Consider the following 15,251-nt stretch of genomic DNA (forward strand, 5'->3'; position numbering starts at 1 on the left):
ATATCTACTTTTACTTTTTAACAGCATGAAACCATCAAGGCAAAAGCTTATCAATATGAATAAAGAAAACAGAATGACATCAGATCGCAGTAAGTCTGGATTCTCAACTTTAAAGAATAAGAACAATTAATCTATGAAAGAAAAAATAGCGATTGAGTCTGTTAATTTCCCTTATCTCTAAAGCTTCATTGATACTTTCTAAAGCCATGCACAAGAAGCACACTGCGCTAATGGCACCTTAATGGTGTAATTGAGACTTCTGTTGTGTCTTTCAACAAAGAGCTCTAACCCCATGAAACCAACTGATTACACCTGCATGGACATACAATCCTAACACCACTGGGCAAATAAATAAGAAAATGAACAAATAAAAGCAGGTTGACATAAGTAATTGAAGGCATTTCTCCAGGCCATTGTTCAACATAAATCAGTCTCCTATTACCACCTAAATAGCTGTTGAAGACACGTCTCACTTGAAATCATTCTTCTCAGTGCTGCAGTGTCGTGACAAGCAGCTCAAATTGATATGTTTTGTCTGTTGTGGTTTTGCCCTTCTAAACACTTAAAGCAGAATCAACCTGTTTCTGCCGCTGACTAATTGGCTTTTTAACAAACAGGCTGGCGTCTGAGTTTAAAATCAGCTGTGTTGTCTTTCCTTGCCATCCTACAGAGAGCAGTGTCCTGCAGAGTCCTGTCTTCACCAAGCAGCCTGGCAGCATTGTGTATCCTGTGGAGACTGTGGAGAAGAATAGGGAGGTGGTGTTCAGCTGTGAAGCCCAGGGAAGTCCACCCCCCATCTACCAGTGAGTGTGCGACTGCAGCTCTGCACATTGTTCCTCTCCATCGATGCTGCATGCTTTTGTACTTCAGGAAATGTCAAAATCCGTCCATTTTAGACAAACTATCACTGGCAAATGTCTACATCTTGTCTTAAATAATCCCTCTTGGTATGTTGGCAGCTCTGTGGATCAATAAGAGTGAACTTTTGTTGCCATAAAACCTGCCACATGATGTATGTTATTTCCAACTCAACCAATAAGTGATGCTTTATAGTAAAAAACAGATTAAAGCCTTTGTGTTGGCACTGACTCACCCCATGAACATTAAGTACTCTTTTCTTAAGTAGAAGTAAGTAATTAGCAACTCTGTGTGACCACTCGTACACCGTTTGTTGTTATTGACCATATCCAGGCACGTCTGTTTTGACATTTGTGGTGCTTTTCCTGGGCGATTACCACCGAAGTGCAATTAGAATCAATTTCTACATTTCTACAATTCTACGAGTTAGATTCTATATACAAACATGGAAATGTATATGCGTAATGAGTGTACGGAAGTGACTTTGATAAGAAAAATAAATAAGAATGCTTGGGTGACATTCAATCTGCCCTGGTGGTGATATTCGCTCAAAATGTAAATTAAGGAGCTTTCTTTGGAGTAGTTGAAGCATGTCATTCTATCGTGAAGGGCTGAAGTATGGTTCCGGATATGTTGACAGCATTGATGTTAATTTGGATGGCAAGCATCTCCCAGTACATACAGTGAGGAGATAATGGTGTAGCAGGGCCAAGGGATGTGCGCAGCTAATTCAACAGTGTTAGTGTGCTTTTGCAGACTCTTGTAAAGACAAAGCTGAAGTAAATGGTTAAAATTACATTTGGTCAGAAAGGTAAGAAGTTAGACTTTAGTTTTACACCATTAAATTAACTCAAAACATTACATTATTGTTTAAATTGGTAGATTAAACATAATTGTTGTGCTTCAGAGTTAATAAAATGCAGCATGAAAACACATACACAATTCATTAAAGCAGATACTCAACAATAAAACCAGTGCAACAAACAAAAAATAATTAAAATACAAATAGAAGAAAACAAGAACAAAAGCAATTGCAAGTACCACATTTATAAAAGTGTCAGCTTATATGCTACCTTTTAAAATGTGGTACAGAGTCAGCTCACCTGACAATGAGGGGGGGAGGCAAGTCCATAGTGTTTGAGCTAAAATGGTAAAAGCTTTGTCCCCTCTGTTTTGAGACTGGACTGTGGGATATTTAAGAGCAAGTTGTCAGAAGATCTGAGTAATCTGTGTGTGGAGTACTGGGTTATAAATTCAGAAATATGATGTAAGTGGGCCAAAGTGGCAATATGCTCACTTAATTTAGTGTTTTTTAAAAGCGTGGCTGCTGCTTTCTGAACCAATTGAAGTCGAGCAATTGCAGACTCGTTTACAGTAAACAAGAAAATAAGGAGTTACAGTAATCCCGACGGGAGGAGATAAAAGCATGGGTAATCTGCTCTCTGATGCTGTCAGGGTTTGCTGATTTTTGTGATATTTCCATGTTGCAAAACAAATCCCATTTTCTTAATGTCATGGTCAAAATCCAGGATTTGAATGTTGAAAGTTTTGAAGCGCAACAATATTTGAAGCAGAATGTAGAAATAGCAATATTTCTGTTATAAGTGAATATCCTGCTTTCATATAATAAAATAAAAAGTAAAAAACATTATCATAAAAGCAAGTAATTTGCTTTCACTGATGCATTTTACTATAAGCAGCACTTATGTTGTTGCTGTAAGGATACGTCTGGTAATGATTCTATATATGTTTGTATTCAACACATCCCATAAAAATGTAAAAAAAACAACAATACATTTATTTTACTACTAAGCATTCTCTGTGTTTACAAAGCCTGATATATTTTCTTCCTCTGGGCTATAGGACTCCATTGTTGTCCAAAGAGCATTAAACACACATCAATGAGCCACACTGCTGCTGGGTGACATGCTCTTTCATTACAATGAATATTGCCACAGTTCATTTTTTATCGTTATTCCTGCATATCCTGTTGCTGAAAGTAGTCCCCAACAAGTATAGTATTTTATTCCAACCACAACAGTACCCAGCTGTTTAAGTATTTTTTTTCTTTGCCTTTTAAAAAATAAAGCAGCCATTGTTCGGAATTAGTGGAATATTATATTTATTATAATAACGCTTGAAACTTGATATCTATCGCTGGAATGCCAGCCACCTTTCCTCACCCCAGTAGTCATTAAATGCTATGAACGGCTGGTTTTGGCCCACATAAAGGACAGTATCAACATCAACATGGACCCCCATCAGTATGCTTACAGGAAGAACCATTCTGTGACTTAAGCAGTGTCAGCTGTCGTCCACTCTGCTCTCACCCATCTAGAGAGCAGGGATTCTTATCTCAGGCTGCTCCTCCTGGACTTAAGTTCTTTTAATATGATTATTCCGCAGACTTTAGTCAACAAACTGCTGCTGTTGGGATGAAATCCATCTCCCTGAAACTGGGCCCTGGACTTCTTGACAAACAGGCCACAGTCTGTTAGAATCCATAGTGTCTCATCTTCCACCATTACACTCAGCACTGGCTCCGCACAAGGATGTGTCTTGAGCCCCCTGCTGTGCATTCTTCTCACATACGATTGCTCTGTCAGGTATTCGAGCAATCATATAGTGAAGTTTGCAGATGACCCGGTTGTGGCTGGACTGATCTCCAACAACGTCGAGTCTGTGCAAAGGCAGTAGGGGGAAGAACTTGTGGACTGAAGCAGAGCAAACAGTCTCTTCATCAATATGGGAAAGACTAAGGAGATGGTTTTGGAGGAGGAGAGACCACACTCCCATATCTCCAACGACCTCACATCACACAGCCAGCATCATAAGGAAGGCCCACCACCGCTGTAGGCTGACGAGGGCTCTACCACCCTGCTGTCCTGACCTCCTTTTACTGGTTTGTGGTGAAGAGCATACTGACATCCTTCTTCACTGTTTGACAGGAAGGTGCTGTAACGAGTGGTTAAATCTGCTCAAAAAATAACAGTAGCCTCTCTTCCTTGGAGGACATTTATGTCAGCAGGTGCAGTAGCAGAGCGTCATGTATCATAAAGGATCTCACCCACCCGGAACACAAACTGTTCACCCTGCTCCCCTCAGGCTGAAGGCTGTACAGCCTCAAAGCCAGAACAACAAGGCTAAAATACATCTTCTTCCCAGAGGCTGAGAGGCTTATAAGATCCTGGACTTAAGTATGTCTGCACTTTTTAATGTGGTGACTGACTCTCGTACTTATTTATTTAGAGAGTCTATTTTTTTGCTATGACATTTTTTTGATTGCTGCTGGACCTGGGTGATGAATTCCGTTCCATAATGTTGTAACATGTTTGAATGACAGTAAACTAAACTGGATGGAAACTGAACTGATATAGAAAAGCTAAAAACCGTAGTTCTAAACTTCACAGAGGAAACACAGCTGGACGTTTAGCTTTTGAAACAATTTATTAAGTTACTGTTCCTGGTTCGTAGCACTTCTCCCTGCTCTGTCCACATTTTAGAGAATGAAATTTATATTTTTCATTAATTATGCATTCACCCATCCACAATTAATCAGAATGTTATTTTTTATGACCTGACCGGCCTGATCAGTAAATTAACCACTGATATAGCTGCAGACTGTCAATCACTAATCTTACTATCTGAATAATGCACCCTGTAAATAGCAGGAAAAACTGCACCTTTGACTTTAGACCAGATTTTTTTTTGTCAATTGTCAAATTTTGTCAATTACTTGCTGCTGCCTCAAGGTAGCAATACACCAACAATGTGTCTGAGCACACATCATTTTAAAACCAAAAGATTCTACATAACGTGAGCGCTGACCATAAAAAAGACAAGTCATTTGTCTGAAACTTTTAATGTGCGCTGCTTTTTGCCAGGTAGAAGATAGAGCCCTTTGCAGAGTTTCCCAAAATGTGAACACATAAAACAAATAAACATTGCAATATTATAATCCCTGTTTACATCACCCAAGGCAATGGGAGCAGTAATGCCTAAGCTTAAGGCATATCCAAAATTAAAACAAATGGAAAAAAGATCCCTGGAACACTGTGTTATTTCTGCATAAAGAGATGTTTGTGGTGGGTTGAAAATAGTGGTGAGAGATGTATATAGATATTTTACTTAAGAAAGTATAAATTATTTAGTGTAGAAGTGTTCTCTGTTACAAGTTATGCAGTCAAAAACTTACTTAAAGTAATTAAAAGTAATAATGTATTCAAATGAAAGTAAAAGTTATCATTATGCAGAATGGACCATTTCAGAATAATATATACAGTATATATTGGATTATTGCTGATTTCAATTACTTTATAAATAGCTGGGTATCTTAATTTATAATTATAAATCATCATTTATTTGGTGATTTCTATTTTGCATTGAATGTTGTATATGGAGAATGAGCAGAGCACGGCCATCTAGTGTATCAAGATCGTAGTTGCAACAAATAATTCCAGCAGCCGGGTTGCCAGGTTCGTTGCCGAGTGTATCAAGCCTGCGCCATGTCATGTGAAGAATCATACAAGGTAACGAAAAATTTCGACTAATGAATTAATTTTACAACAGTATTTAACGTTAGCCAGTCCAAAACTGGAAGTCTTTCTTTGAGTGGTGTGTAATCGATTAGCTAGCTCTCAACTCAAAATGATTCCTTATTACTGTAGCCTAACAACGGACAACCCATGAAATGCAGGCAGCTTTTGGCTGGTACAATGTTAACAGAGTGTGACATAAAGTCATTGTCAAACCCATCAAATTTAAAAAAATGTATAAATTCAGACTAATTATATTTTTTTATGGGAATCCAATACTTTCATTCCGTACCCCTCAAAACACCCCATGGGTGTATTATGTCTTTTTTAACATGCAAGTACAAGAAAAAAACAAGAAATAAATCATATAGTGAAAACAGTGTTGTCAGTAATCAAGTAGTGGTGCTTAACACTTAAGCCTGATTTTTGGATTCAGGCTTTATTTTTGTTTTATCTATTTCACATAGAGGTAGAGGTAGAAATAAAAACTAGAATGTGTAATGGGTTGTCAAAAGGTGCATGTCCTTTTGGAGTCTCTAATCTGTGTAATTCTTGATAGTATAGTAAGATTACTAAGTAATTAAAGAATTATGGATTTACAGCTTTCTCACATGACAAACTAAATGATGAACCATACAAGAGAAATTGTTCTTTTGATTTTTGACAGTTTAATCCATTTCCTCTACATGATACTTCAGTTCTAAAACTGGAAACTAGAAAGTCTCTAATCTGACAAAGCCTGAAGCTGCTCCACTAACAGTGCATTTGACTTCTGGAGATCTCAAAAAGTGTTTGGAGCAAATGTATTTTGCTCCATTGTAATGAAGCAGAGAAAGTGTCTGTATCCTGTAATATCACGTTGGGTCATTTTGTCATTGTGTCCTCAGATTCAGGCTCCCATTCGTACTGAATTAAATGTCATGAGGATTTGTCTCTTGATGCAGCTACAGAAGAGTCTTTACACTGTTTTTTTCTAGCTTTATTAAAAAAAAACTTCATCCTCACAAGTCAAGCCTGAGCTGATCAGGATCATGAGAATGTGTTACATGAATTATATTTTGGGATGGATTTTTCCCCTCTCCGGGAACCATTACCTTATCGTGGTGGCGAGGTTTGTGTGTTCCTGTGAACCTGAGGGCTGTGTTGTCTGGAGCCTAGTGCTCCTGGTAGGGTCACCCATGGCAAAGTGGTCTCAGGCGAGGGGCCGGACTAAGAATGGTTCACAAAGACTCAATGGACAAACGAGGAAGAGGAAGAGAGACCCTGCTCGGAGGAAGCCCGGGGTTTGGAGCCAGGCCCAGACGGAGGGCTCACTGGTGAGCGCCTGGTGGCCGGGTTTGCTATGGAGCCCGGCCGGGCACAGCCCGAAAAAGTGACGTGACACCTCCCTCCTCTCCATCCTGTGGGCCCACCACTCGCAGGAGGAACCACTTGGGTCGGGTGCGCTGGGGACATGGAATGCTTGTGCGGGAGGTGGAGCGCTACCAGTTAGATCTGGAGGGGCTTACCTCCACACAGTCTCGGTTCTGGAATCGTACTCCTGGACAGGGGTTGGACCCTATTCTTCTCTGGTGTTGCCCAGGGTGTAAGGCGCCGGGCGGGTGTGGGGATAGTCACAAACCCCCGGCTGAGCGCAGCGGCGTTGGAGTTAACCCCGTTGGACGAGAGTGTCACCTCCTTTCGCCTGCGGGTGGTAGGGGGGAAAACTCTGACTGTTGTTTGTGCATATGCACCGAACAGCAGTTCAGAGTATTCGGACTTCTTGGAGACCCTGAATGGAGTCCTGCATGGGGAGGAGCGCCTCCTTGATCTAAATCAAAGTGGTCGTCAGTTATTAGTCTTCTGTGCTAGTCACGGATTGTCTATAACTAACACCATGTTCGAACATAAGGATGCTCATACGTGTACGTGGTACCAGAGCACCCTAGGCCAAAGGTCGATGATCGATTTTGTGATTGTATCATCTGATCTGAGGCCGTATGTTTTGGACACTCGGGTGAAGAGAGGGGCAGAGCTGTCAACTGATCACCATCTGGTGATGTCAACTGATCACCATCTGGTGATGAGTTGGGTCAGAGGATGGGGGAAGATTCTGGACAGACCAGGTAAGCCCAAACGAGTAGTGCGGGTGAACTGGGAACGTCTGGAGGACGCCCCTGTCCAAGAGATCTTCAACTCACACCTCTGGCGGAGCTTTTCTGGCATCCCTGTGGAGGTTGGGGGCATTGAACCGGAGTGGGCAATGTTAAAAGCTTCCTTTGCTGAAGCTGCAGCGGTGAGCTGTGGCCTCAAGGTATTAGGTGCCTCAAGAAGCGGTAACCCTTGAACACCGTGGTGGACACCGGTGGTCAGGGAAGCTGTCCGACTGAAGAAGGAGGCCTTCCGGGATATATTATCCCAGAAGACTCCGGAGGCAGTTGCAAGGGACGGACAGGCCAGAAGGGCTGCAGCCTCTGCTGTGTCAAAGGCAAAGCAGCGGGTGTGGGAGGAGTTCAGAGAAGTCATGGAGAAGGACTTTCAGGCGGCACCAAGGTGCTTCTGGAAAACCATTCGACATCTCAGAAGGGGGAAACGGGGAACCGTCCAAGCTGTTTACACTAAGGACGGGACGCTGGTGACCTCAGCTAATGAGGTAGTCGGGCGGTGGAAGGAGCACTTTGAGGAACTCCTTAATCCAACTAACACGCCCTCTTTTGTAGAGGCAGAGCTGGAGGCTGATGGGGAATCATTGTCAATATCCCTGGCGGAAGTCACTGAGGTAGTCAAACAATTCCACAGTGGCAAAGCCCCAGGGATTGATGAGATTCGTCCAGAAATGCTGAAAGCTTTGGTTTTGAAGGGGCTGTCTTGGTTGACACGTCTCTTCAACATTGTGTGGAGGTCTGGGACAGTGCCAAGGGAATGGCAGACTGGGGTGGTGGTTCCTCTGTTTAAAAAGGGGGACCAGAGGGTGTTTGCCAATTACAGGGGTATCACACTACTCAGCCTCCCTGTTAAAGTCTACTCCAAGGTTCAAAGAGCAGCTGTTTTATTCCTCTTTATTTCCCCTTCACATGGACCATGAGCCTATTGAAAGAGTGTTGTGTTGTGTTGCAGCATCTCTGGTAAAAGTAAAAGTTCAAATCAGTCATGTTTGCTCACTGAAATTGCTGGGGTGTGATTTGGAAGGAAATCCACGTAGAGGATGACCTAATCGGCTGTTTTCTGTCAAGGTCGCTGTACAGTCATGTCAGAGCGGCCATCGTCTTCTAAATATGTGTTGCAACAAGAGGACAACGGCTAAATAATGTTCGAAGATCATTAACTGCACACCAGTAAACTGTGATAGTTTGAGATGCAGAGTATACATTTAATGCCGTAAGAAAATCTATGTGCTCAGTATTCCGAACCTGAATGGAGAGAAACAACATATATTTTCTTATTTTAAAAAAACAAACAAAAGAACAGGTTGGTTTCAGTCACTCAGGTTAATGGTTAAAAATCCTTTGATAAATATGACTGATGCATTATAAATTCACAAACTGTATCAAACATGGACGTAGTCTCATGACATCACCCACAGGTTTCTGAAGAGCCATTAAGTCAACTTGAGATGAGCTGTGCCTTGCTTGTGAAGAAGACAGAAGCAGGCAGCAGTAGCAGGGGGTGGTGACAAAAATCTGGGGTCTAGTCGGAAACTTTCCAGCCATTTCTAGCAGCCTTCAGTCGGTAGAGCAAGTCACAGAAACACTCACATCTGATTCCGATATATTAAAAAAGTTTTCAGAACCATACTATATCACACATTTGTATGCATTCTCGATTTGTTTTGATAATGACAGAATAGCCTATTAAAATACTAAACAGGTGACCTGTTGCTGATTGTTGTTCATATACAATAGACTATGTAGATGATCTGTAATAGCTTCTCTGACTGTTAAACATAGCCATTAGCCACACAAAATGTATTCTGTTAACCGAATAACCTTTAAACCAGACAAATATCAATCAAAAATATCAATCTATCTCTCTCCAAATCATCAAATAAGAAAGAAATACATTAAACGTCACATTGTTGAGTCAACATCTAAACCAATGAGCTGTTAGATCAGGTGAGATCCAGGCGTCTACCATCATGCCCTGGGTCTTTCATTCATTGGAGAGCAGCTGCAGCACCCAGCTCTAAAAACTGAGAGTGTGTACATTTCATGAGGTTATATAGTTGCCCATGTGTGCATGATGTCAGATCAAGTCAGATGCAATACAAAAAGGCCTCGAGATTAGCTCACACCTTACATAAGGTGGGCTGACTGACTTAGGGTGCAGCTATTTTCTCATTTTAGTGAACAGCACTGGTGGGCACGTTACTTTAAAAAAGTTACAGTTACTAGTTACTTCTCCTAAAAATAAGTTACAAGTAAGTTACAAATTATGAAAGTAACTTACTATGTACTATATTAAAACTATATTGAAACATTTTCAAACATGATATAGGATAAGACAGAACCGTGTATATCAAGATTTATGTTTATGTTATGTTAAGATAATGTAACTTTATTGCCTGGAGCCGCCAGTTTGCTTATTTCTCCGTCTCTCACCTGCCTCTCTTCTTCTTTGAGTGAAACCAATAGCAGCCCCTTCCCTACCCACTCACTCACACTGAAGTCCCGCAGGCAGCAGACAAACACAAGCGAGAGCAGCTGAAGAGGTGTTGGTTAGGGAAACAAATTAAAAATAATGGCTCGATCATTTGGATTCAAAGTTTCAGATGAGCAGCAGAATACTGTATACTTTAGAGAATGCCCCAAACAGGTTGCAACTAAAAGTTCCAGTACTACGAATCGCTGCCACCATTTACAACAGCGCCACAAAGTGCAATACGAGGAGTGTGTAAAACTTCCTGCCGCAATCCAGAACTTGAAGCCTTTTTTATTTTATTCGTTCATTGAAGTGAATGGCAAACATTTTTACTTGACTGTGTGTACGTATATATACACTAGAGATCAAAATAAGAGAACAAATTATAAATACTTCCACTTTCCACAGTTCCTTAGTGGGTTTCCTAGCCATTACTTTGTTGCCAAGGAATTTCCAGAGATTCTCTATGAGGTTTAGATCTGGACTCCGACATGTCCTACTCCTACTCCAGACTTCTTTAGACACTCTGGGTTCAGTCATTCCCAGTCCGACTCCGAACATAATGTTTACCACCAGACCCAAATGAATTGAACTTAAGTAATGTCATGTCATGGTTCGGGGGATGTTTTCTTATACGGTGCAATACCATCACTGCAATTATCTCCCAATCAGCTGCAATTTTCATGCAAGACAATGTCCTCTGTCACACTACAAAACAGGTAAGGCAATTCCTTGAAGCTAAGAATATTGAAATAATGAAATGGCCAGCCCAGAGTCCAGATCTAAACCCCATAGAGAAACTCTGGAAAATTCTTGGCAACAAAGTACTGGCTAAGAAAACCCACTACACTTACCAAACTGTGGAAGAGACTGCAAGAAGAATGGATCAAACCAGAGCAGTGTGAGAAACTAGTGATGTCCTATGGGCGCAGATGTGCTGAAGTAATGCAAAGCTGTGGCCCCCTTTTTTATTAATATAGCCCTAAAAAAACATTGTTTAAATATTCTCTTCTGACAAAATGTTTACTGTAAATAAAACATTCTAGTACAGCAGTGGTATAGCCACAGCAGATATTCTATAAAATTCTGAACAATAAAAAATAGCATTGTTTCAGAATAAATCAAGTATTAATTTTGTTCTTAATATTTATAAGCCATTTTTTATATTTTTTTTATTTAAGGCATATTTTTTATTTAATATTATTATGTATTGTTATCTAACAAGTCAGTAGTTTTTTTTGTATCTATTTCATGTAGATGTTGATTTGACTCTGAACTGACTTTGTTTTTCTTATTTATTTATTGAAAAAAATATTGCGATATATATTAGAAGTATCGCCATTCAGCTAAACAATATCGGGATATGAGTTTTGGTCCATATTGCCAAGCCCTACTAATACTGTTATAAAACTACAGTTTCACAAATGACTGTACAAACAGCCATCGAACCTTTGACTGTGATGTGGTTTTTTGCTTTGTTTCATTTAGTTGTGTTTTATGTCTCTGCCTTGGAGTCGCAGCAATCCTTTGGAGGCTGGTCATCTATGTGTCTGGCTCTTATTGGATATGTAAAAAAGACTGAGCCTTCTTGTTCCCGGTAACAACACTGGAAATCTGATTAGTTAAAAATTAGTTCATAATTCACAGCTCCATCTCACAATAATCAATGAACCATACTGTCCACCTAATATCTGCTAAAAAAAAAAAAGGGGGAAGAGGTGTTCTTCACTCAGTCCCGTATGACTTGTGGCGTTGAGGCTGTACAGTAAGTTTGTTTCTTACATCTCTCTCGCAACTGACCAGGCTGGTCCAGTCCCAGCCTGGTCAGTTGCGTACATGAACTGATGAAGCCTCTTGGATGAGAGGTGAAACATCTTCCTAGACAAATAACCAGTCCGGTTGCTTTTGACTGAAAATTGCTTTGAGGACAATTATGGAATGGATCCAAATAAGAGGACTGAAATCCTTTTTTACTTTTGTTAATATTGTCATATATGGCACGGCCAATTGCCCTCATAGTTTTATAATGCACTATTTGTACACTATTTGGATTTAGAATCCAGGTGAAAAATTAACTTTAATTGTTACTATATAAAATGTACAGTAGTCTCCAACACAAAGTATTTTTTGTACCACATTAAAGCATCAGGCTTAAGAAAACATAAGCCAGATGGTATAGTATTATGCCACTGTGTACACGGCCTGTTACATGATTGCATAAAGCATGTGTCTAACAAATGGAACTGCTGTTGTCGCCTGGATCCCAGCATAAATCATTGTAAATAGAATTATTAATATGTGTTTGATGTCATCTGTTGCTCCATACTTACCATGGAGGAGAAAGCGTGTGATGGCCATTGGATTTACGTTTCCCCTCATGCTGCTTTCTATCACTGTTCCTGTACTGCTCACGATTTAGGCTATATATGGTTAGAATATGCTCATGTTTCACACAAATTAGAATACCTTTCACTCTGGGGCCTTAAAGGTGATAACTTATTGGCTTAAAGTAACATGAGCTGTCGTAGAGCATTCAATTTGTCACAGCAGAACATTGGCATCTTTACGTCTTTAACTATTACATACGAAAAATATTCCCAATATCTCCCTCCTTACTGGGTAAATTCTATATCCTTTTCAACATGGGACATGATTAATTACTCAGATACCTACAAATGTTTTCCAGCCCCAATTATCTCTCCAGTCTAATATTTTAGAAAGACACAGATCAAGCTAAATTGACAACAAAATTTTCGCAACATTTGGTTTTCAAGCTGTCGCCTGATTAAACCGTAGTAATAGGAATTCAGTAAGCTAAAATGCTGCGTCTTTCAGAGTAATGATTGCTGTGAAAACCTTTTCAAAAACAGAGGAAGCCACTATCAGTGTCTGATAATGAGGCTTAGAATGTCACTCTCTTCCCTCCCCTGTCCGTTTGGCTTTTTCAAGCCAATACAAAGGTGTAACTTGACTGTAAGATATTTATGTTGATTTTTGTTTGTTCTACCTCCGCTGCAAATTATTCGCTGCTGTAGTCCTGTGTGACACACCCCCTCACCTCCAGGCTCCTCTCTATTGTATGTAGTAATAAGGCTCTTGAGAGGGTGCACTTACGAATGACTGATCCGGAGAAAGGCCATGAAAGACCATTGTGCTGCACGCTTTGTCTATTAAGAGAAAAACGCCTGTAGAGGAGCTTTGTGAGTGCTGCAATGCCCGGCCCACAAATATTCTGCTGTTTGTGAGACACTTCAGTATGGGTAGGCTTTAAGAATTACAGTCTGACATTGTTTTTTCATGTAATCAGCTCCACTTTCTTATATGATGATCCTGTTTTGACTGCAGCTGCTACAGCGCCAAACAAAGCAGATTTTCTGCACCAAAAGAATCAAATTAGTCTGTTCTATATGGTATACTCATTATTCTGTAATACGATTTAATGTATAGCAAGAAAATACCACACGGATAAAGCAACCATTGTCGGTCGTTTTTTTCTCAAGAAGGTTCTTGTTAGTTAGTTAAATATCAGTGCACATAAACAGCTTTGCACAACTTCTGTCTACTATACAAAGGGACTTTAGTAAAGCCCTCATTTTTCATATGAAAGCTGCTTTCTTTTCCCAGTGTAACAATAAACTGTTTTCCCAGCTGAACCTGAAATCATTCAGAGAAAATTACAAAATCAAAGCAGACAGAAATTAAGAACTTCTCCTCGAAGAATTAACCAACCGTCAAATCACCTTGGGTCCTAATCAAATCTGCATTGTCCATTTTCCAATAATGTCTAAAATACTCCATTCATGCTTGTTTATCTGTGCAGAGCCTTTTATTGCTGTGATGGTTATACATTATTGATAACAAAGCACAGTGTCTGAGCTTTTTTTTTTGGCTGAAGTAAGATATGGCTTAAAAACATTTTTCTGAAATGACTGATTTTCCTCACACCTGTGTTTTTCTAATATTATGCATCTGTGTGGAGAGATTAAACAATCAGTTGCCATTTAAAGTGAATTTTACCCTTCGTTGATCACGGCAATGATTATCGTGTGGACTAGTCAAGAATACAAAAGCATGCAGGTAAGGTTGCAGGCAATTGTTTTAATTGTCGCAACCTAATGATTAAGCAGCATTTATATGTGGTTTGACTGGGGTCTGGCAAGATGGATGGCCTGCAATGCTATCTATTCTCAGGGAGTCAAGTCCTTGGCACCACAGAGGTTAACTGCTGCTTAGATCAACACAAAGCCTGAGGGCCTGTTTTTTTTAATCGTCTCCACCTTTCTTGTTAAAAAACAATTATATGTACAAGTCATGTTCCTCTTCCTGAAGTCCTGAATGCTTCCATGGCCCCAGTCTACACTGAACACAGTTTAACTTGTTATTTTACATGTTCATAAATACTTTTCTTTGTTTTTAGGTGGAAACTGAATGGCACCGAAATCAGGCCCAAATCTGGATCTCACTACAGCCTTTCTGGTGGCAACCTCAGAATCAACCATCTGAACAAAGACTTGGATGCTGGAACGTATCAGTGCCTCGCCTCCAACTCTTTTGGGACCATCGTGAGCCGAGAGGCCAGTCTTACCTTTGCATGTGAGTCTCTTATTTTTCCATCTCTCTCTGGGCAAACTTTGTGGGTTCCGAGCTTTTTTGAAAAAGCCATGAAAGAAAGACAAAAATGACACACCAGTGGCACTTCAAGATGACATGATTGGTTCTGCAACATGGAAACATCTCTCTCTGGAACTATTAATTTCCTGTGTCTGTTGCCTAGAATTTGTTCACTGAAGATAAAACACAAACCTACAAACAACTCCAAGTAAATTGAAACCCAAATCAAGGGTGCCGGACAGTGAATATTTTACTTAAAGTTGCTTTAATCAATTTTGTTACATTAGCAATGTATCAATATGAAAAGGGTTGCTCGTCCTTTGAGCCTCAAGATAATTATCACCTAAACCTGAAGTTTCCTCAGCTATATGGAGATTTATAATAAGTTTCAATTCATTGTTTAGCTGTCCGGCCCACAACTTTGCTGTTTTGATTTACCCTCACAGCTCTCAGCAATGTTTTTGACTGCAGCAGGCAGCTGTTTTCAGAGAAAAGCTGTTTGAAACCTTCTCTACACTACCTCCTCAGCAGCACAGCAGACAGACACAGTTAGAGACCAACTAGTGAATGTAGTCAAGCATATAGCAGTTAAAGAGTCAAATATTTCCCTCGGGAGTTGGTGGAGACCAA

The 15,251-nt window shown here is 40.2% G+C and overlaps 1 protein-coding gene across 1 annotated transcript in view; it reads left to right on the forward strand.

Annotated features, from left to right (window-relative positions):
* Positions 1–15,251, forward strand: part of cntn4 (contactin 4) — a gene marked incomplete at both ends in the record, with an annotated part of 169,059 nt that overhangs the window by 35,985 nt on the left and 117,823 nt on the right. Inside the window, 2 exons of the mRNA XM_083939368.1 lie at positions 671–803; positions 14,428–14,603. Of these exons, the coding sequence (XP_083795494.1) occupies positions 671–803; positions 14,428–14,603 (309 nt within the window). The remainder of the gene's footprint in view (positions 1–670; positions 804–14,427; positions 14,604–15,251) is intronic.

This window comes from Echiichthys vipera (genome assembly GCF_963691815.1).
Source record: "Echiichthys vipera genome assembly, chromosome: X".
Lineage (NCBI taxonomy): Eukaryota > Metazoa > Chordata > Actinopteri > Perciformes > Trachinidae > Echiichthys > Echiichthys vipera.